General features: G+C 38.8%; 5 protein-coding genes and 2 long non-coding RNA genes across 29 annotated transcripts; 3 read left to right on the top strand and 4 right to left on the bottom strand.

Annotated features, from left to right (window-relative positions):
- The first annotated feature begins 87 nt into the window (after positions 1-87).
- Positions 88-1889, top strand: LOC116932841 (serine/threonine-protein phosphatase 4 catalytic subunit). Its single transcript, XM_032940734.2, has 7 exons — positions 88-253; positions 386-549; positions 606-758; positions 818-991; positions 1052-1178; positions 1242-1434; positions 1503-1889. Exons 2-7 carry the CDS (start codon positions 400-402, stop codon positions 1630-1632), a joined length of 927 nt encoding a protein of 308 aa, XP_032796625.1. The 5' UTR covers positions 88-253; positions 386-399; the 3' UTR covers positions 1633-1889.
- A 763-nt stretch (positions 1890-2652) lies between these two features.
- On the bottom strand, positions 2653-4107 carry LOC116932845. The gene is made up of 4 exons (XR_004399757.2): positions 3966-4107; positions 3736-3851; positions 3335-3619; positions 2653-2797 (listed from the first exon to the last, which is right to left on the bottom strand). It is a non-coding gene; the product is annotated as an uncharacterized LOC116932845 (long non-coding RNA).
- On the top strand, positions 2843-17123 carry LOC116934634 (globin C, coelomic-like). 21 transcript variants are annotated; one of them, XM_045179478.1, is made up of 24 exons: positions 2843-3024; positions 3086-3144; positions 3233-3597; positions 3680-3893; positions 3981-4408; positions 4869-5013; positions 5074-5267; positions 5335-5972; positions 6062-6179; positions 6388-6477; positions 6583-6682; positions 6762-6835; positions 6899-7070; positions 7139-7254; positions 7962-8135; positions 14395-14521; positions 14712-14857; positions 14919-15296; positions 15379-15487; positions 15542-15772; positions 15829-16041; positions 16126-16286; positions 16351-16605; positions 16762-17123. In XM_045179478.1, the coding sequence occupies exons 1-5, from the start codon at positions 3012-3014 to the stop codon at positions 4098-4100; spliced, it is 771 nt and encodes a 256-aa protein (XP_045035413.1). In that variant the 5' UTR covers positions 2843-3011; the 3' UTR covers positions 4101-4408; positions 4869-5013; positions 5074-5267; positions 5335-5972; positions 6062-6179; positions 6388-6477; positions 6583-6682; positions 6762-6835; positions 6899-7070; positions 7139-7254; positions 7962-8135; positions 14395-14521; positions 14712-14857; positions 14919-15296; positions 15379-15487; positions 15542-15772; positions 15829-16041; positions 16126-16286; positions 16351-16605; positions 16762-17123. The 21 variants fall into 21 exon arrangements, with proteins under 21 accessions (XP_045035413.1, XP_045035410.1, XP_045035400.1 ...); XM_045179475.1 differs by having other exon boundaries at positions 2849-3144; positions 14939-15035; positions 15152-15296; XM_045179465.1 differs by having other exon boundaries at positions 2849-3144; positions 14919-15035; positions 15152-15296.
- LOC123476783 lies at positions 4743-5797 on the bottom strand. Its single transcript, XM_045179479.1, has 4 exons — positions 5661-5797; positions 5340-5599; positions 5068-5284; positions 4743-5001 (listed from the first exon to the last, which is right to left on the bottom strand). The coding sequence occupies exons 1-4, from the start codon at positions 5736-5738 to the stop codon at positions 4882-4884; spliced, it is 675 nt and encodes a 224-aa protein (XP_045035414.1). The 5' UTR covers positions 5739-5797; the 3' UTR covers positions 4743-4881.
- On the bottom strand, positions 7788-9900 carry LOC116934635 (glycoprotein-N-acetylgalactosamine 3-beta-galactosyltransferase 1). The gene is made up of 9 exons (XM_045179453.1): positions 9587-9900; positions 9374-9486; positions 9112-9270; positions 8913-9051; positions 8732-8850; positions 8628-8673; positions 8508-8566; positions 8271-8428; positions 7788-8210 (listed from the first exon to the last, which is right to left on the bottom strand). Exons 1-9 carry the CDS (start codon positions 9709-9711, stop codon positions 7866-7868), a joined length of 1263 nt encoding a protein of 420 aa, XP_045035388.1. The 5' UTR covers positions 9712-9900; the 3' UTR covers positions 7788-7865.
- Positions 14963-18069, bottom strand: LOC123476780. Its single transcript, XM_045179449.1, has 8 exons — positions 18026-18069; positions 16747-16880; positions 16622-16672; positions 16325-16547; positions 16118-16272; positions 15859-16060; positions 15548-15799; positions 14963-15478 (listed from the first exon to the last, which is right to left on the bottom strand). The coding sequence occupies exons 1-8, from the start codon at positions 18042-18044 to the stop codon at positions 14985-14987; spliced, it is 1530 nt and encodes a 509-aa protein (XP_045035384.1). The 5' UTR covers positions 18045-18069; the 3' UTR covers positions 14963-14984.
- A 321-nt stretch (positions 18070-18390) lies between these two features.
- LOC116934633 lies at positions 18391-19965 on the top strand. Of its 3 annotated transcripts, none has more exons than XR_004400827.2 (5): positions 18391-18432; positions 18521-18629; positions 18928-19139; positions 19260-19473; positions 19546-19965. It is a non-coding gene; the product is annotated as an uncharacterized LOC116934633 (long non-coding RNA). The 3 variants fall into 3 exon arrangements; XR_004400825.2 differs by having other exon boundaries at positions 18399-18432; positions 18512-18629; XR_004400826.2 differs by having other exon boundaries at positions 18418-18432; positions 18499-18629.
- The last annotated feature ends 427 nt before the right edge of the window (positions 19966-20392 follow it).

Below are 20392 nucleotides of genomic sequence, written 5' to 3'. Positions count from 1 at the left end.
TTATATAAAGAATCAAATTTAAAAAAAATGGAAAATTAAAAACCCATGAAAGGATTCTTTAAAACTCCGAATTGGCAACGTCGCGACATTTCAATGGCGTTTGATTGAGAGTTTTCTTGTCCGGCAACGCTAGAGATAGCTTGGAAGAAACGGCGAAACGGATTCAATTCGTGGCTTAACTCTCGGTCGTCAACGCATCCAGTCACGAATTCATACTTCGCCATTATCCCTTACCTTTAATTGACGCAAAGAGGTAAATAGGCAAATTTTTCTTTTCATACTTGTCAATTCCGCGTTCGTCGAGTCAATGTGTGTATCAATGTGTATGACATCACCAATAGACTGTTGTAAATACTCAAGGTCATCTTACTGATTTTTCTATCAGGAAACAACGTAAATATGTCGGACTTTAGTGATTTGGATCGACAAATTGAACAACTCAGAAGGTGTGAAATCATTAAAGAATCAGAAGTTAAAGCCCTGTGTGCTAAAGCAAGGGAGATTCTTGTCGAGGAAAGCAATGTTCAGCGGGTTGATTCTCCTGTCACAGTAAGTTTTAGCATAATTCATATTTGTCAATGTAATGATTGAACATTTTCTTTTAGGTCTGCGGCGATATTCATGGCCAGTTTTATGACTTAAAAGAACTTTTTAAAGTGGGTGGGGATGTTCCAGACACAAATTACCTTTTCATGGGTGATTTTGTTGATCGGGGGTTTTACAGTGTAGAGACCTTTCTTCTACTATTAGCTTTAAAGGTAATGTATATTTCCTGGCATCATTATTTTCATTATTGCTGAATTTAACCTATTTGCAGGTTCGTTACCCAGATCGCATCACTTTGATTAGAGGGAATCACGAATCACGTCAAATTACCCAAGTTTATGGTTTCTATGACGAATGTTTTAGAAAGTACGGTTCAGTCACAGTGTGGCGATATTGTACTGAAATTTTCGACTACCTTAGTCTTTCGGCGATTATTGACGGCAAGGTATGGGTCTAATTCTTCATAGTTTTTCAGATTTTTATCAACACATTTATTTTTCCTTAGATCTTCTGTGTACATGGTGGACTATCTCCTTCAATTCAGACATTGGACCAAATCCGAATTATTGACAGAAAACAGGAAGTTCCTCACGATGGACCAATGTGTGACCTTCTTTGGTCTGATCCTGAAGGTATTCCGAGTTTCAATCATAATATTAGAACGTACCTTTTTAATTAGACTTGTGCTGTGATAGATACACAACAAGGATGGGGAGTCAGTCCACGCGGTGCCGGTTACCTTTTTGGCTCTGACGTTGTGCAACACTTTAACACCTCAAATGACATCGAAATGATTTGCAGAGCACATCAACTTGTCATGGAAGGCTACAAATGGCATTTTAACGAAACAGTCCTCACAGTGTGGTCTGCACCTAACTACTGCTATAGGTAATTAAATATACTCCAGGTATTCTGGCTAGATCGTGTTTTATAATATTGTTCGTCTAACGCCCAAGGTGTGGAAATGTGGCTGCCATTTTGGAATTGGACGAGAATCTCCATCGAGAATTCACGATTTTTGAAGCTGCCCCTCAAGAAACTCGTGGCATTCCTTCCAAAAAACCTCAAGCCGATTATTTCCTATGAGAAGCGCAAAATGTTGATCGTTATATACCTGCGATTTTTTTTTACAAAAAAAGTAATTATTCAGTAATGCATAAACGAAAAAAAAAAAAAAAGAGGCTGATGAGAGATACGCCATCGGTTGCAACAGCAAAGAGCCTGTATCATGTTGGTTGACCATTACCTTGACCGCCCGGACTAACAAATAGGTTTTTGAAATTCTGTCCTGTCCCATCCCACCCTTTTTTTGGTAAATACAGTCTTGTCCTTTATAATAAAAATATATCTTTATCGTACCACAAGTATCCTTCTCCCAATTCACATTTCTCAGAATATCTTGCATTGGTAATTCAGTTTTACCGTCGTCTGTTCGGAACGATTAAATGCTGCCCGAAGGACGAATTGCAGCGTGTCATATCCAAGCGGTCTTGGTATTGGTTGGAATGTATGACGTATAATGACATCAGTGCTATATTTTTCCTATCGTCATGCTTACAGAATACTTTGTGTTGCATCCATTCATTGTGATGCTTATGATGGCTTTCAACATGTTATGTAAACAATTGTTGACTCATCGTGCACTTCTTTGAAAAACGAAATATTTTGGTGTACCTGCTTTGAAAGAAAAAGTTACTGTTTTACTTTGTACGAGTGAGTCATACCAGTATTTCACCATTTTGATAAATGCGAGCATGATAACATCTCGAGCAGTAGTTTGTTATGATAAACAGACGCATCAAACTACTGTTTTGGTAAAAGATAAAGTAAGTTTATTTTAAACTATAGGTCGCATTTCTGCTTTTCCTGAATTAACCGTATAAAATTACGTTTTCACGAGACTTGGCTGTGATTGAGTGCAAAAAATGAGTGAGTTAAACGTACTTGTCTAATTAAAAGACGACCCAGATTTTTTAAAATCAACTGACATAGCAGCTCGTACGTTTCTCAATTTCTGAGAGCTTAAAAATACAAGATAGTCTGCTCATTTTTTTTTCCAGTTCCAGCAGAAAGGAAGAATCTGAAATTCTAAAAGTAGTTTTCCAATTTCGGGATGACTTTTTGATTTATTGTCGACACATTCATTTATTAAACATATACATCCGGAGTGAGTATGGCTTACGTATGTTGTTGGTATTGATTCAACGAGAAATTTGCTATCCTTTCAACGGACGATGTGATCGGATGTGACCTATTTATCAAAAATTTTATTAGTTTTTGCTTGACTTGTCAAAACATCGGTTTGATGAACTTGATACTTTGGTTTCTACAAATAGAACTGGGAACGAGCTATTTTGGAAATCGGACATTATTAAGATTAGGAAATTGTCGACGAAGACAAGTTACGTTTCTTTGCTGAAGTCACAGTTACAAGACCAGTATATAAAGGGCGAGTCAATCACGACATGAAGCAGCTTGGTGACTAGCTAAATAATCAAGTATAATTTTCAGAGTTCCAAAATGACTTGGTTAATTTTAGGTTTTGGCGCTCTGCTATCCCTGGCGGCTGGTGAGAGTCCTTACGGGGATCGATATTCGGTAGGCTCTTTTTTTTTCTCTTTTGATTCGTGTCATTCTGTTTCTTGTATTTGTTGGGTTTTTAATGTTTTGGTATGTGTTTAAACAGGGAGGAATTAGCCCTGGATATGGTGGAACGGGAGGGATGGGAGGAATCGGTGGGACCACTGGAGGGTATGGAGGAACAAGCGGAGGCATGGGATCGCCTTACCATGGAACGACAGGCGGCCCGTTTGTGACGACGACCACTGTGACGACTGTCCTCGACTTGAGCACTGGAATAACCAAAACTTTCCATTCGTCAGGCAATCGCGCTGGCGCTGACAAATTTAGTTATGGAGGTGAAAGTCGAATGATGGAAGGAGGAGGTGGTGGCTTCTTTAATATCTTAAGTGAAAACGATATTACCACGATGAACAACAGCTGGAGTATTCTGAGGAAACGCAGCGATTTCGCACCCAAAGTTTTTGTGAGGTAAAACACTTGATGGCTTTTTCTAGTTTTGAAAAATCACAAATGTTTTCAATTAATCAAATTCCCCTGCATTTCATTTTAGATATTTCAAAGCCAAACCTGAAGCTCAAAAGCTTTTCCCTGAATTTGCTAACGTACCTCTCACTGATTTGCCAAATAATCACGACTTCCTGAATGCGGCCTACTCCTGCGTCGCCAGTTTAGATTACATCCTGCCCCATCTTAAAATTCCACATCCCGAACGATGCCCTGCTCTAATGGAATTGAAGAATAAGTACAGCAATATTGACCTCAAGGTGATTGTAACGCAATAGCTTTTTAATCGAACTAAAGATCTTAATTTATCTGAACTAACTAACCGAACTTACCTGAACCGTTGACAGAAATTTGGACCTATCTGGATGACGGCTATGCAAGAAGAGATGGGCAACGCGTTGACCAATGAAGTTCGTGACGTCTGGAAGAAAGCCTTTGTTGCTTTTACCGACTATGCTTCGCAATAAATAAATTGTTCCTTTTTATTACGTGGTTTTTGGCAAATTTTGGGGTCGTATATAACATGGCATATTAGGGATAATTGGCTTTTTTTTCGGCTGCTATACAAGCCACAATGTATCGATAGATTATTTTATTTTACTCGTGTTTCGTGCAATTAATAAATACACTATTCTATTACGCGATCTGTTACCGCTGTATTTTCATGGATTGAAATGGCGCCTCAACTTTTGTTTAAACAATTAGTCGATTACTTTCAACAGCACATCAAGAAGCACATATGTGATATGTGAGGGCGAGTCCCATCTCATGCAAGGTAAGGCAGGTCAAATCTTGTTTCATTGGTTGGGATCGTTGTCAAGTTGGTTTTGGTTAAAGCACCCATACATATTTTTTTTTCGTGGAAAGGGAACTCGCGTTTTTACTGTGTCATCTGCTCATGTTTCGTGGTGTTCTCAGAGCCATTGTCTTCTCAAAAATTAGTTTTGCTTTCTTGATAACAATGTCTGAGATTAGCAGGTCATGAGTCAGGTGACCCCTCAGCATTGATGTATAATTTGTTCTAAAGTTAGATGAGTGTGCTTGTTGTACTCGTGTACTTCTTGTACTTGCTGCTTCCAGAAACATTTTTAAATTTGTAACACAATTAATAGGTTTGTCAATATTTGTATTTGGTTGAAAGCATGCAACACGGTGTGGTTATAATTGAAAGATCAGCTTATTTACAAAAGCTGCTAAATGCTATCTATCTCTAATAAAATCTTCTATTCACTTAGGCTTGCAAATCATTTATTTGGAGGCAAAGTCGATCACTGCCATGACAGACTTCTTCCAAACGTCACGTACTTCATCGGTGAAGGCGTTGCCCATCTCTTCTTGTACGGCCGTCATCCAAATAGATCCAAATTTCTGCAATTTGTGGTAAATATTTCATGTTTAAAATGTAATGGATTCTAAGCATTGTTTTCATATTACCTTAAGATCAACATTGTTGTACTTGTTCTTCAAGTGCCGAGGAAAGTTAGGACAACGTTCGGGATGATCGTATTTCAGGTATGGGATGAGAAAATTGAGACTATTGATGCAGCTGTAGGCCGAATTCAGGAAATCTCGATTGGCTGGAAGTTCCGAAAGAGGAACGTTGGCAAAGCTCGGGAACAATTTTTGGGATTCAGGTTTTGCTTTGAAATATCTACAACATAGCAAAATGTTTTAATTGTTCTGTCTTGCAATTGAATTTAGCTCACCTCAAAAATAATTTCGGAGCAAAATTACCGCGTTTCTTCAAGATGTCCCAAGTATTTAAAATCACGTCAATATCTCGTTCGCCAAAGTTTTTGTACGATTTTCTATCGCCAAAGCGATGGTTCCATTCAGTGCCACGAGATCTTGAAATCCTAGAACTTGCAGGACCGAAATCGAGAACACTCGTCACGGTGGTTGTTGTTACAAATGGGCCACCAATTGGTCCTTGCTGCCTCGGTTCGAAACGAGAACCCACTCCTCCCTTTTGAGAATGAGACAATCAGACAAACTTTGAACACGTTAAGAAATTCTTAAGAGCTTACCGCAGTTTGCTCGTTGACATTGCTCTGACCAGCAGCCAGCGAAAGCAACGTGAAAACAGCCAAAGCCAACAGCGTCATTTGGTGATGGGAAATTTAATTTTGGGAACTAGGAAATACTTAGTCTGCTAAACCGCTTGATGCTTTCGCTTGCTAAGAAACCCGGGCTTTATATAGTGGCTAACTTTTAAGTGTTGACATCAGCAAACCCCAATGTGCCATCGTCGAAGTTTCGTAAAGGATATCCAGTTTGTAAAAATAGTTTGTCACCATTTCTATTTGCGGAATGATGACAGCTTCATCAATTTCAAAGCAGTAAGTGTAATTAAAGCCTTCAAAAATTCTGTTTTAGAAATTGAAGCAAAAATGTTATCTATAAAGTGTATAAGCAGTTTCGTTTTCAGGTTCATCGGCAGTCGAGATCAGGACGGGATCAAAGTCAAATCGTGAAATTGAGATCTACCCTAGCATCCGGCTCCCCAGCATGTTTTGCAAAATTTTTCGCATGTTGTCCTATAATTAGTAAGTTATTTACGAGCCAAGAAATTTGAGAATCGGTTCGGATGTTACAAAACCTAGATGTTTGGAAAATTAATTATAATTTCAATATCTTCTTGAAATTTAATTTGACATCGTACCTCTTTTATTGACCCCCTGTCGTTGATCTTTTTAAAAAGTACTTGCACCAAATGTTTGGGGAAATATAGACCTTAATTTTGTTTTCGTGTAGAAACAACTGGCGAGTTTCAGAGGAGCACACGTGGAAAGGGCTTTATTGAATGTACTGGAATGAAAAGAATCCACTTCTTTTAACAAAACAGTAAGACACTACCAACTATATGCCTTTTATTTGGAAACTATCGCTCGCAAAGACCTTACGGGAGTGACCCCGATGATTTATTTCCGTTTGCGTTTTTATTTACAGAATCGGCATAGGAATAGCAGGTTAGGAACATGGGCTCTGCTGGGACCACCCTGACCGGCAATGACAAAGTGTTGCCACATTGACCTGGTTACACGGTTGGGTTAGCTGATTTTCTGTTATTTTATGTTACTTTCACATTTATTGTTTGTTTTTTTTTTGTTCATTTTTTGTCAAAACAGAATGACTATGAATTTTGACCGAAAGGAAATGATTTATTGATTAGAAGGTTGACATGGCAAAACCTTCGTCACGCGTGATTTTGCCTTCGCTTTTGTTAATGCTAATAGTTTAGTGGCTTATGGTATATTTTTCTTAGTTTGTTGCACAATGCCCGGAATTCCCTCATCCACAACCTACATTCTTGACATTTCAAGAGGATTTGTCGGGTTAATCAACCGTTAGCCGGCAATATTATTCAAGCAGATGACGTGCTGTGGAAAGCCATGCTTGCGTCGGATGAAGAGAATGGCGTTTCCATCGCGTTTTAGGTAATATACAGCAAGTATTAAGTTAACGGTTACTAAAGGACACTTTATGTTTTTGCTGATCATTATAGCTGATATTGGGCCTTTCTTTTTTGTGAGTCTGAAAAAGTGCGTAATCATTGTCCTACCCACTGTATGCAACAGCAAAAACAATGGTTGCACATCACAAAGTTCCAGAAAATTCAAGGTATTTTGAAGTTTCATTATAGTTGGTGTAAAAAGTCGGTTTCATTCTAAAAACTGTATTCCTAAGTGCAATGTACTACCAGCAGACAGATTACTAGCTCAAAAATCAACACATCATGCAACTGGTGCATTGAACTTCATTGAATGTGTAGTCGAAAGAATGTGAATTTGAAGATAGTGGGGCAGTTGGCACACCAAGAAACATAACAGGAATCACCAACAGGTTTTGCTTTGAATTTGCCACAGTTGTCGCTAATGCAGCTGTGTGCATCTTTAGCATTTTCACATCTGTTTACGTAACTGAGTATAACAGCATTAATTCATGCTATCAGAATTCTGGGGGGAGATATGCAGGCCAGTGCACTCTCAGTAATGACTTCTAATCACGCCATCCGTTATAATAAGGAGAAGCGGGATACTTCTCTTATTATTGCTTTCGTTAGTGATTTTGACATCTCCCTACTTACCATTTTTCTACTACAGCAAAGAAAACATTGGCTTCAGTTCATTTAAGAGTAAAAATGCGCAAATAGAAACGTTCGATTAATGTATTATTATCACGGTAACATAGTTATCTGGAAACAAATTATGAAAATGAGTGCATAATATTGATTATGTTATTTTCAATTTTCTTGCCCTTTCTGTTCTTTTGATGAGCTCGTTGAGTCGTTCTGTGTAATTTTTCATGGTATATCTGTTACTTTTCAGTTTGGGGGTGGCACTCGTACTGCCATGGATTACTTCACCCCCAGCGGAATTGCCCTCGAATTGCTTTTCAGTAACAAACCAAGGCGTCGCAGTCAAATCCAAATCTGGCGATGGATCTGGAGTTGCTGGCCGGTCTTCTGGTTCCAATCCGAATGGCCTTAACCGATAAATCAGGTATTCTAGAAGGTACATTTGTTCAGGTTTGACGTAGTGAAAAGAGATTGCGCTGTCCGAACAACATTCCAGCCCCTGTAGACATGGATTGATATGGACATGTCTTTATAGCGATCGTTTTAAAAATAATATTACCTCTTTTGCGGGGTAGTAAATGGATTGCCAGTACCAGTAGTCCTTTGTTACTTTCCCAGGGAAAATGTGTTGTTCGGGAAAAAACGGGAAAAATCTTCCTCTGCCTTTGGCATCTCTCGTGTCCATGGCCGAGACATTCAGTCGACTCATACATTTTCCTGTGACATAAAACGAGGCGAGAGACGTTGAATTTGACGCGCTTGTCCAAAGAGAAAATATTGCCAAAGGTGTACGTACCCATTTCTGCGTCTTCCGCTCCCTCGTGATCGTGTCGACAGAGCAGCACGTTAAAATAGCTGTAAAAAAAAGGGAAAGTTGTTTATCAACTATCATGAAAAATGTGTGAAATGTTAATACCCCTCTTCGACGAACCGTCTAGTAGCTTCCTTGCTAAGGACGTATCCTATTGTAATTAAACAATTTATTGGTTGGGTTCAAGTTTATTTTAGCTGTGATGTTACCTGCGCCACCGCTAAAGTAGCCTTGTTTAACGATGGTCTTGAATTTGTGTCCAAACCACAAGGGTTTCGATGTGTTGTAAGCCGAAAGAAAATAGCGCATATTTTCCAGAATGGCGTACCTGCAAACGAGATTTCATTAAGCGAATTCTTTGAAAGGGCAAAAATAATTGGAATTTCGTACGTGTCGTCGTCGGCTTTGAAAAACCAATCAGCTTGATCTCGATAGTGGTTCCATATATGGCGAAATGCTTCTCTCGTCTTACCCCAAAGTTGGTCCCGCCCTTCGATTATAGGCAATTTGATGGTCGGCAGACTGGGATCTATTTTTAATTGTGCAAATCACGTTCAGGATATTTGGGGGGGAGAAAATGAAGTAATACCTTCTTCTGAACTCATAAAAAGTAGAACATTGCAACGTTTTCCCCAAGTATTTTTGACTGCCATGGCTCTCTTTTTGTGATTGTCGGGTGACGTCATAATCCAGCAGAGAATCCGCTCTTTCTGGAACAAATCGGCGCTCTTGCTACGCATTCCATTATCTTGAAAAATCAAAGGAAAATGAAAGACTGTTTTGGCTTGATGGACGCTAAATTTGAAACTATTTTTGAAAAATGAAACCAGTTATTAGAACGAGTAAGATACCTTTGAATAGGCTATTTGAAGAAACCACGCTTATTTTTGTTGTCTCCTCCACTTTCTCAACTGGAATAGCAACATCGTTTCCATCCGACGAAAGGCCATTGCTCAGCCGTAAACTGCGCATTGTGACCCCCGCATGCGTAAGAAATCAATGGTTAACGGTTGAGCTCAAATATTTCAAAAACAGCGAAAAAATTAAGAATTTCACAAACTGACATTCGATGATGCGGCTGGGTGTAAACGAAAGCATCTTGTAGGAGAAAACACACCAAACAGACGACGAAAATCACGGCGACGAGAAGAGCAGAGAAAGAGAATCGAGCGAATCCTGCGCGAACCATTGCAATCAGACAGGTGAATCGGCTGCGTCCTAAGCTGAGATTTCCGGGAGCACAAATTGCCGTTTCGTTTTGCCTTATTTCTTTAGAGAGAAGACACTAAAACTAGAAACGACGACTGGCAGAGTGCATTCTGTGCAGCACAACAACTGGATAGCGACTGACTTTCTCTTTGGCGTAGGAAATCTATCCCTGCTGTACGGTAGTCGCCGTGGTGCGGGCATGCGGCCAGAAGGATGTTGAGGAAGGGAGAGGGGGGAGAGAGATTGGGGCCGAGGAAGAACTCTGTAAGACCTTTTTTTTTTCTTTTTTCAATGTCCCCCAATCGCCTCCTGTTGAGTGTAACCTTCAACTTAATGGCCTATTTTTTTTTTCTTTCTTTTAAATTCTTTTCTGGGGGGGTTGGAGGGCAGACGACAATCAAGCTCTCACCTGTACACCTAGGGAACATCCGCAAAGCACAGTGTTTTGTTTAATATTATTTGAGTTGCATCGAATTCAATTCGTAGCAATAATAGATGACGCGACTAGTTCCATTGTAGATTTTAATATTGGGCAGGGCGTGTTTGATTTCTCGTTACGTTACAATCGAGTATTGTACGCTTTGCAATGTGACCGGAAGTAAGATACGTGCTTTGTTTGACCATCAGAGCCAGTCTTTCAAGGATGACAGAGCATAGAGTACAACGATATTTCATCGCTTTTACCTGTTTCCCGTAACGATTGTTGATGTACCGGTTGAGCCACGGGCAATGAGCTGTCGGTTGATCAACAGTTAGGAATCAAAGGTTTGTCCTTTCGCTTTTTTTTTTTGTTGCAGTCACTTGTCCATTTTTTATTTTCATTTTTCACCGGTTTCTTCTTCCTCTCGATTTTGACGGCCTTGGTGTCCACCCCATTATTATCTTACCGAATCCATCTCCAGACATCCTTCAGAGACCATGTCCCGTCGTGTCTGGGAATTATCATTCCTAATAACTTTTGTATTAAAGTCGCCTTCTTTTTGTTGCTAAAAAGGGGTCTATTAGTACAGTTTGCTACCTGTTCCAGTAGTGGTGGGGTCTTTGCGCCCCTTTTTTCTTTCTTTCGGTGGATTAAGTTGGGTTTACGTGGTAGTCGTAGTGATTGCCGAGGAACGTACTCTGTAGGAGTTGACGAAAACACTTAGGGAAATGACGCCACGTAGAACAGGAGAATTTACAATAGAGAAAGCTGCGTCAAAAGAAACGTTTTCATTATTTTCTTGTTCGCCCAGATGTGCGTCATGGATGGGAAGTCTTAAAAAAAAATTGAATTCCGCTTTAAGTTTTATTGATTTTTCCTAGCAACGCAGTTGCTTAATTTTTGCTCTGCTACCATATGGGTAGTCATAGCACCTTCGTCTAATGCTGGAGCAAATTTTGATAATATTGTGGTCAGCTGATATTACGCATGGCGAATGAACCATTCATTTAGAAAAAGGAGGAAATGGCGAGAGTAAAAAGATTCCATCGCGCGCAACTAGTACCAACCAAAAACTGTTCCTTTCATAAAATTTGTGTTGCATAACCAGCAGTATCCACTAATTATTAACTAACCACTTTTTTGCCCATCCCGAAAATATCATTAAGTTGGCCTTATGAAGGGCTTTGTTTAAGCGCTTCCTGCTTTAGTTCTTACATTTTTTAAGATTTAAAATAGAGGGACCAAGTTTATTTTAGTCGCAGTCACATGGCGTTCGCTTCGTTGGTTACGCAGATTTTCTTCCCGTCGTTATGTTTTTGTCGGCGGTTTTGAGAATTGCGAAGAATAACTGGATCCCTTTTATTGAAGGCGATAGGATATTGTCTCTGCGCTGTTCATGTTAATTGGCGTTCAGCCAACTTTTTTTTGGTCTCTTGGTTGTCTTGTGTCATCAGATTTGTGTGCGTGCTAAGGTTACGCGGCTCTTCTTAATGTGTCAAAGGCATTCGCTTTTTCTCGCTCCGCTAGCACACGTTGATGTTGACCCATTTCCTTGACTACCTGTGTCACCTTCCATAGTTGAATGTCCCTTCTTTCTTGCTTTCATCAATCAAATCGTCTGACCTTGTCTAATCCCGCTCGATTTTAAATATTCAGCATTTGGGCGCTTTCTGATTTTCGAATGATTTCCCCAAGAATCGCACTTTTATTTTGCTCTCTTCCATAACCAGGATGAGCTGACAGGATTCACTTGTGTGAAGGTCATTTTCTTTCCTTCCTGGGTCATTCGAAATCATTTAAAGGTAGCGAGACTGGGATTATATTAAACCCCACGTACTTAACTATTAAGCTAAAGGGTTTTCCCCGGGTTTTACGCTTGGCAGTAATCTCTTGTTACAACTACTTAAAGACGATGGCTCTACCAAGTACGGTAGAGTACTAAGTACGGCATCGTCGTAGGTTCCTGGATCAATTTTTTTTCGACAATTTTAGGTCTTTTTGCATTGAATTCTCTCCTTCCCACTTTTTCTTTCCTTCTACTACTACTAGCGAAACCAATTCCTAAATTGTCAAAATTTAACGACGTACCTTAAACAACTTAATTTTACTATAGGGTATTAAAAGACTAGAATTTTGTGAAGTTTATTTTTTAGATTTTTATTTCAGAGATCAAGAAAATTTTGAGGAGCGATAAATAATTTAAAGGCCAAGTTCGTAAAAACAATCGAATTCAGAGAAAAAAACGGAGATATAACAATTAATCGGGTTTCGATGCTCAGAAAACCTGCGTGCTTCTTAAGTCTGCAGGTTGCGCTTTTTGTTGAAAAAAAAATCAACCAAAAGCTTAACCTGCTTTCTCAATTATCACACGAAATTTGCTAAACATCAAAACGTAATCATCGTCATCCCTCGCCTCCTCTCATTTTAATTCGATTGTTCAGAAACTGGTCTAAAACATCAACAGAATGATGTCAGATTTTTGTTTTAGATCATCAAATGATGTTTTGAATCCTTGAAAAAAGTTCTTGGCTTTAGTCGCTCGAGTTAGCTTCGGCAAAACTCCTTTTGCATCCGAAAGTGTTGTCATCTTTTCTGCGAAATCAGTTGCTTCTTGATCGGCAACAACTTGTAACGCCATCTCCTTGTGTTCAACAGCGTCGATCAATTCAATCCACTTGGAGTTCAATGGTGTGCGAGCAAGTTCTTTCTTGAGAGCATTTAGCTCGATGGTGGCTCCGCGTAAAACGTTGTCTGCTCTCTTGTGGTCTTGCTTGTAAACCGTTTCAAGTTTAGAAATGGCCTTCTTGAGCTTAGCATAATTGTCGTATTTGGCAGACAGTTTCGCTTTCGATTCAGATGTTTTCTCAGAAGAGACGAGGCCTACAAGTTCATCTATTTCAGCCTGTTGCACGTCAATTAATTCTGGAATCGCTTCCGCCATCCGTTTTTCATATATTTCGCGCTCCGGTTGGTTCTTTTCCTTACTCTTGTCCATCAACCCCTTGAGTATTTTTATCAGATCCGCCGTCTTGTCCGTCTCGGGTTTTTGATCTGCAGCTGAAGAAGAGTTTGTAACAGAAAAGACAGATGGCTCTACTTCAGCTGCACAGCCATCGCCGTTCGCAGACTCTTGTTCATCGCTCGAACCCTCCGTTTCGACTAATTCAGATTCTTGTTCAGCGGTCGAGTTCTCTAACTTTTCCGTCGCAGATACTCGTTCGGCTGTCAAATCTGTCGCGGTTGCCATTTCAGGGGCTGAATATTTCCTCCCAGTATGAGAAAAAGATGTGGCTTCATTGCCGTTCGTAACTTGAATCAGATGTGCGTTGACCGTATTCAAGCGGAGATCGTAAAAGAGTCGCCGACCGAGGAAGTTGGGCATCCATTTGTTTGGTTTGCACACATAGATTGGAAGTACCGCAACGTTTTCTTCAATTTTAACCATGGCGTAGAAGAAGCCTCCAATTTCCTCCCGTGCCACACACTTCTCATATTTTCCAGTTCGATTAAAGATAACCCAGTCACCCTTTGTTAAAGGTCCCAGTTTCGGCTCGCCTAGTTGTCTCCATTGATATTGGCTGATGATTGTTTCATAGCAACCAGTGTCTATGACCATATCGACCGGCTGCTCGTTCATCATTACCTGCACTGAGGCCGTTCTTTTGGCATCGGGATCTTTGGGGCATCTCAGTTTTGCCAAAAACTTCTTCGGTCGTTCAAAGAAATGTGATTTTATCAATGTCGGCAACTCGTCTTTTTCGGCCTTCATCCTGGGCGGCTTAGCTGGCGGCATGGTGATGTCTTCCATGCCGTTTGTTCCAGATCCGTTGTTCGTTGTTATCGCAGGCTCGTTCACCTCTTTCGATTTCGATTCACCTCGTGTAGCGCCTTCGAGCGTGTTGGTGTCCGTTAATTCTTCGTTCGTCGTCTTGAATTCAACGGTAACCGTTTCAAATAGCTTGTCTTTCGTGTATTTGCAATTACGTTTGGGATTGTTTCAGCATCTGCACTTCTAATTTTAAGTTTTAGAAAACTGGTTAATAGGTTCATTGTTGTTGGCCAACTAGTAAGCTGCGAACGTAAGCCAGAACCCACCACTGCTCAAAATCTGCTTTTTCAGAAAATATCTTGTTTTAAAGAAAAGCTTTTTTAATTGTATCAAGGAAATCAAATTAATTTGTATTCCACCCGTAATGTTCGATAATGCAACTATTTTAATTCGTTTTTTAAATTATTTTAAAGGAATTTTTAGTTGACGATGGTAATCAAGCGCAACGGAAGGATGGCGATGTAGATATCGCGGATTAATAAGATTGCAGACGTAGAATAGCGGAGGAGGAAAGTAACTAGTCAATTCAAAACAAAATTGGTACGTATGGTTTTATATTTCGTGATGAATTGTCTCAATTTTGGTATCTTTGCTTGTGAATTCAAACTGCATTTTTGACGAGACATAGGGTGTTGTCTAAAATCCTGTTTAGTTTACTAAACTTTTTCTTGTTTATTTAAGTACGGTATTTCTTTTTGTTCTTTTATTAATGTTTTATTTTTGTTCCTAGTTTTTTGGGGTCAATGGTAAAGCCTGTCCCCAATATCCAATTGTTTTAATGGATTATCGCAAATAAGTAAACCAACCGGTGTCAAGTTAGTATCAAAGGCCGCTTGATACTTCTTTCCCATTTCCCATGTTCACACCAGATGTCAGGTATGTTCTACCAGACATGATCCGTGTCCATCAAAATATTTGGTTCTCTAAAACTGTACAGGTGGATTACTGATTCTGCAGTTGCGCACCAAAGAAAATGAGTCGTTCATGTTCGGCTTTGTGTATTTCATAGGACCAACGATTGGGAAATATCTTCCCTTAAGAGCCAACCGATAAAGTGAGTATAATGATTGAATGGATGATCCCCCTCATACAGATATACCCCTTCGCTTATGCTGGCAATCTGCACCCAAACTTTGTCACTCGCTTGCAAAGCTAAGGTCGTATGAATAGTGTTAAAGGCTCCAAAGCTAGAAGTACTGGCCACCTCGTCTTCGTAACCGTCTCCGATTGCTTGGCCATTCAAGTAAAGATTCATCCGAAATCCTTGTCTGACTGTTGAGCCTGGAAAGTAAGCGATGCCGGAAAAGGAGAAAAAGTAGGTTCCTTTTCGGGGTGCGATGAATGTCCCCGTTTTCAAATTCATGGCTCCTCTTGTGTTCAGTTTTTCAATTTCAAAGGGAACCGGAGTATCCAATTGGCTGAATGACGAGTTTTTCTGAACGTAAAAATAAGTTGGTGAAGATTGAACGTCGTTAAATCCAATCCATGTCTGGAAGCCTAAGACAAGTAGAGTTGATTGACCAATAGAATGCCATAATAATATTATTTATTATTTTTTAGGTTTACCTGGCTCGTTTGGCAGTCTCGCAAAGTCGCAGTACACACTCTCGACCATATCGACACCCATAATGGAATACAACCCGTTTAAGGTGTGTCCAATCCGCCACAGATCTTTACACGAGCCGGGGATTCCGTTGACGGCTGTTTGCCCCGTGCACTCAAATCGACCCAGTGTGTAGACGCCGGATGAAGTTTCCAGTTGCGTACGGCCAAAATTCAAGCGTGTGATAGGTAGGATATCCTTATCAGTAATGACACCTGCATCGTAAATATTTCTCGAAAATTAGGTATGGCAAAAGAATGGAGTTCAAACTCGCCATCGTCGGACAGCTGAATTGGAGCAGCAGCGTCGCAGTTACACTTGACGAAGGTTTCGACGCAATTGCCGTCGATGCCGCACTGGCAGGTATGGACGTCGGTGTTGCCCCCCGACCAGAAGTATTTAGAGTTTCCATTCCTGTCGTTCCACCAGCAAAATGCGACGTCGTTTAATTCAAGAGGTGCAAATATGCAGTCATACTGTTTGATGAACTTGGTTAAGTTTCGTCAATGAAACAAATCCATTCAAGATGATACTTTAATAGATTGATGGCACTCGCTTGACAACTGGGCCAATGCAGTTATTTGTCTATTGGATGCATTGTAGTTGATGGCTCTGGAATAGCAACCTGGATCGGTACAATGCCCTACATCCGTTGGCGATTCACTATCATGAAGAACAAGCGTGGATCCTGAAGACGAATAGGTAATGAATCTCCCCCAGAAGAAAAAAAAACGCGATACCTTTGATCAAATCGCAGTAAACGTAGATAGGATCATCACCAACTCCTTGACCGTCTGGATCGATCCAGTACATTCCAGATGGTAGCGAGGGATCGTTGGCTCTGCCCTCTCTGCATGTTCTTGGGACAGCCTTTTTCTCAACTGATCTTGAGACAGAATTAGAGTTTGGCTCATTTTTCATCAGAACTAGTTCCAGTTGAGCTAATTTTTCCGCCAAGATTTCCTATTGAAAAATGGTTCTAGGATTGTGAGCAAGTTCATCTTTGCAATAATGTGGGAAGGTAACCAATCACTTACGTAGTTTTTTACTTGAGCTTCTAGACGAATTACTTTTGCTTCCACTTGTTCCTAAAAATTTTTGAATAGAAAACAATACAGTTGGCATGATTTTATATTCAAATAGTGAACAAGACTAATCGTATGTATTTCTCTTTCAGGAGATGCATTTGTTCTTCCAAGTTAAATGCCGTAGCACCAGCTGCATTATCCAATATCACGAAAATTATTGCAACCGTATTGAAGAATATAACCATTTTGAGATAGTCGAACGGTGTAACTGAGGAGAAATTATTTCATCTCTTGATTTGGATAATCGACAAAATTGTTTGAATGTTATCTCGGCTAGTGTTTATCTTAAACGAAAGGAACGACGTAAATTCAAGATATAACCATCCAGACTATAGTTGAAGCATAAGAAAAGAATTTCAAAATTATTTAGATATTAATGAAGTCTACGTTCATTTTGCAATCGATCAAAAATCCAGTCTTTTTTTTATTTTTTAATGTCAATGAAATAAACGAAAAAAAATGAAGCTGAAAAGATTTTGCTTGTACAAGCCGCTTAAAGAAAAATATCAGTTACCGGTACTTACATGATTAGTTTGAACGGTTGTGCCGTTACGGTAAAATTTTTATTTACTGTGAGATTACTATTTGACACCATCTCGTAGCAAAATGTTGGTTGCCAAAACGTATGCCACGTACTGCACTACGCTACCGTTAACCATTACGCCGTGATATATTCATAGAACTTTCATTTTATAGAACTTGTCTGCAAAAGACACGACCAATTAAAATATTTTGGCTATTTTGGGGACCTTTCAGTCGACTAGTGACAAACGTATAAATTACATGGATAAATGGATAAAATACATGGACTTCGAATCTATTGGGTACAAACCTTAGATTACGATTAAAGTAACGAATAAATTTTATTTCAAAAAGTTAAATTTGTATTGCAGTTGAATTGACTGTTGTCCAAAGTAAAATATTAATTTAATTTCAGCCATGCCACAACAGTTCAAGTGTAAAAATGTTGTGTTTAATTTAAGAAAAGAAGTACAGTAAAATTTTTTTTTTTTACTATTTGACTGCAGTACCTATTGGAATGAACTAGGCTGACAACTCAATCCTTCTACCAACAGCTCCTTACCCATGCCTTTAAGATATAATATTCAAAAGATAGACGAAGGAATTGCTTGATATTCATACTCCAAAGTCGAAACAACGGTATTTTAACTAATGCGTTTGAGGTTATGTATGAATTTCAACAACCCCATGCTGACAAAGCAAAACATAGATTAACAAACAGTACGCAAATAATTTGATTTCCATAACCAACATAATTCGTACATTCTCAAACGGATTTATCCAAAGTAGATAAAACAGAAACAAATGGGATCATACAATAGACATACTTACGACAGTTAAAATTCGACATCGAGCATACTCATTTAACGATGACAGTCGAAAAATTACGATATGGGAAAGACGTTATATACGCCCTCTTCAATGCCCGTCAGGGTTCCTGAGTTGACAGTGTTGCCTTAAAAAATTTTAAATTTATTACAATAAAATCTAATTACCACGTGTGGCAGGGTTCCTCTGGTTTAATTTTGATTTGTATCTTGTTGGTGAGCTGTAGATATAATAGTTTTAAAATGTCATTTCAAGGCTTTTAAGGATTTTTGAGTCTTTTTGTTTCGAAGAAAGGTAATTTCAAAAGTGGCAACGCTGTCTACTAAACGTCCCCTGACGGGGCTTAGTTTACATCAGGGATTCATCGTACATATTTCACATTTTATTCTTGACTGTCGCCGGTTGAGTATGTAAGTACTTTTGTAGTCGAATTTAAAGTATTGATAGGGTTTTATCATGATATGCAATTTTATTAGATAATTTTAAAAGTTTCGTTAGGCAGGATGGCTGAAGATAATTCAGTCGGTATTTCTACCGAGCTGTTGATGCTGTTTTGTCCTCCTTACCATGATGTTGCATCTTGTGATCTCAATGCTGAATTTTGTTCGTGAGTTTGTAAAGAGATTAGAGTTTTTGGTTGAGTTATTTTTTTGAATGCTGAATGCTGAATTTTCATATCGAGTTGTGTATACCTGGCAGTAATTCATTATTCTGTCATGCTGGTCATCGCATGTGAATTGTATAAAAGTGATTGGCCAACTATCTCATTGACCAGGAACTGTTTGTTTGGGACTGAATGATTCTTTTCTCATTAAGGTTTTCATCTGCAGTTGGTAGTCTGTTCAAGTGCTTCATGATTTATCTTGGTGCTTCATATGTGTCATTTTTCAAAATTTGTTTTGTAGGTAGAAAAAGTTGGGGTGACTGGCTGGAAGGTGTTGAACTGGCAACTAGACTAACTCTTGGAGGAACTATTCATCTGCAAAATATATCAAGCTTTTTATTTTCATTGATAAAAATCCACTTGCTGTTGCTATTGGAGGTGGCAATTGTACCTAAATACTGGTAACGATCCAATATGACGATTGATGTTGTCCGCATAGTGAAGTCCATTTTGGTAAGCATAACATACTTTCATTTATTGTGAAAGTTTTTATCAGATATTATCAATCATATATTTGAAATTGATCATTTTGATTAACTTTTGTTAACTATTTGTTAATGGTCTACATCCTAGGCTAGCCAAAGAAGTCGGTGGACGGAACATGTCAGACCTTCGTTGACAAGGATTTCGCTAGTGGCTGTCTAAAACACACAAATGCAGGAATATTCAGCAAACGATAGCGAATACTTGAGCTCGGAATTGATTTTTAGAAACGGATGGTTAGCTGTCTTGAAAGACAGTGCTGAATTAGGAACAAATTGTTGCGTGAAATATCGCAATTGACAAGGTATTAGCAGTTTTTAAATGATTGTTTTAACAAGAGATGAGTTAATTCATATATTTTATTTGTTTGCTCTAGACTAATGAACATTGTGAATAGGAGAAGCATCCTGATGGACGTTTGTTGCCAAGGAAATTTACGTTGGTTGAAACGGTGTCTGAAAATTCCCAATTTTCATGGTTACATTTTCATTCTTGTTTAAAAGTATTTTCATAAATATTGAAGTGCACGTCTGATCTCTTGCTTCATGTATACCCCGTTTCCCCTTGGCTTCTGATAGTCCCGTATCGGGTCGTGCTGGTGCTGAAATTTTTATGTTATATATGGTGTGTTGTAAGGTTTTTCTGAAGTGTTCATTAACTTTAAAGATCTATCAATCTATTGGATATACCCAGAATAAGATCCTTATGTGGGTTAATTAGTGGCTTCTATATGTTTGCTAAAATTGTATTGCAACTGAATGATAATCTAAAATAAAACAAAACTAGCAAAATTTAATTGTTAAATTGACTTTTTTAATTTATTTCGAAAATGATAAAATAATGATTTTTTATTTACGGTAAACAAAATTTTGCGGTGGGTAATTTTTTCGGGTATAAAAAAAAATTTAGGGCGGGTATTTTTTCCCGGAAAAAATTTTTGGTGGGGGAAAAAAAATTTTTGGGTGGGGAAAAATTTTTGGGGGGAAAAAATTTTGGATGGGGAAAAAATTTTTTGGGGGAAAAATTTTCGATGGGGAAAAAATTTTTTGGGGGAAAAATTTTCGATGGGGAAAAAATTTTTTGGGGGAAAAAATTTTGGAATATTGCTAACTTCTTCTATTTTGAAACAAAAACTATAATTTTTAAAATTCTGTCTATGTGGGATTCGAACCTTAGACCTTTGATTCCGTATGCTGCCACTCTTCCATTGAGCTACAACTGAT

Source organism: Daphnia magna, linkage group LG10, assembly GCF_020631705.1.
Source record: "Daphnia magna isolate NIES linkage group LG10, ASM2063170v1.1, whole genome shotgun sequence".
NCBI lineage: Eukaryota > Metazoa > Arthropoda > Branchiopoda > Diplostraca > Daphniidae > Daphnia > Daphnia magna.
Note: the sequence above shows the minus strand (reverse complement) of the source record. Positions and strands in the feature narration are given on the sequence as shown.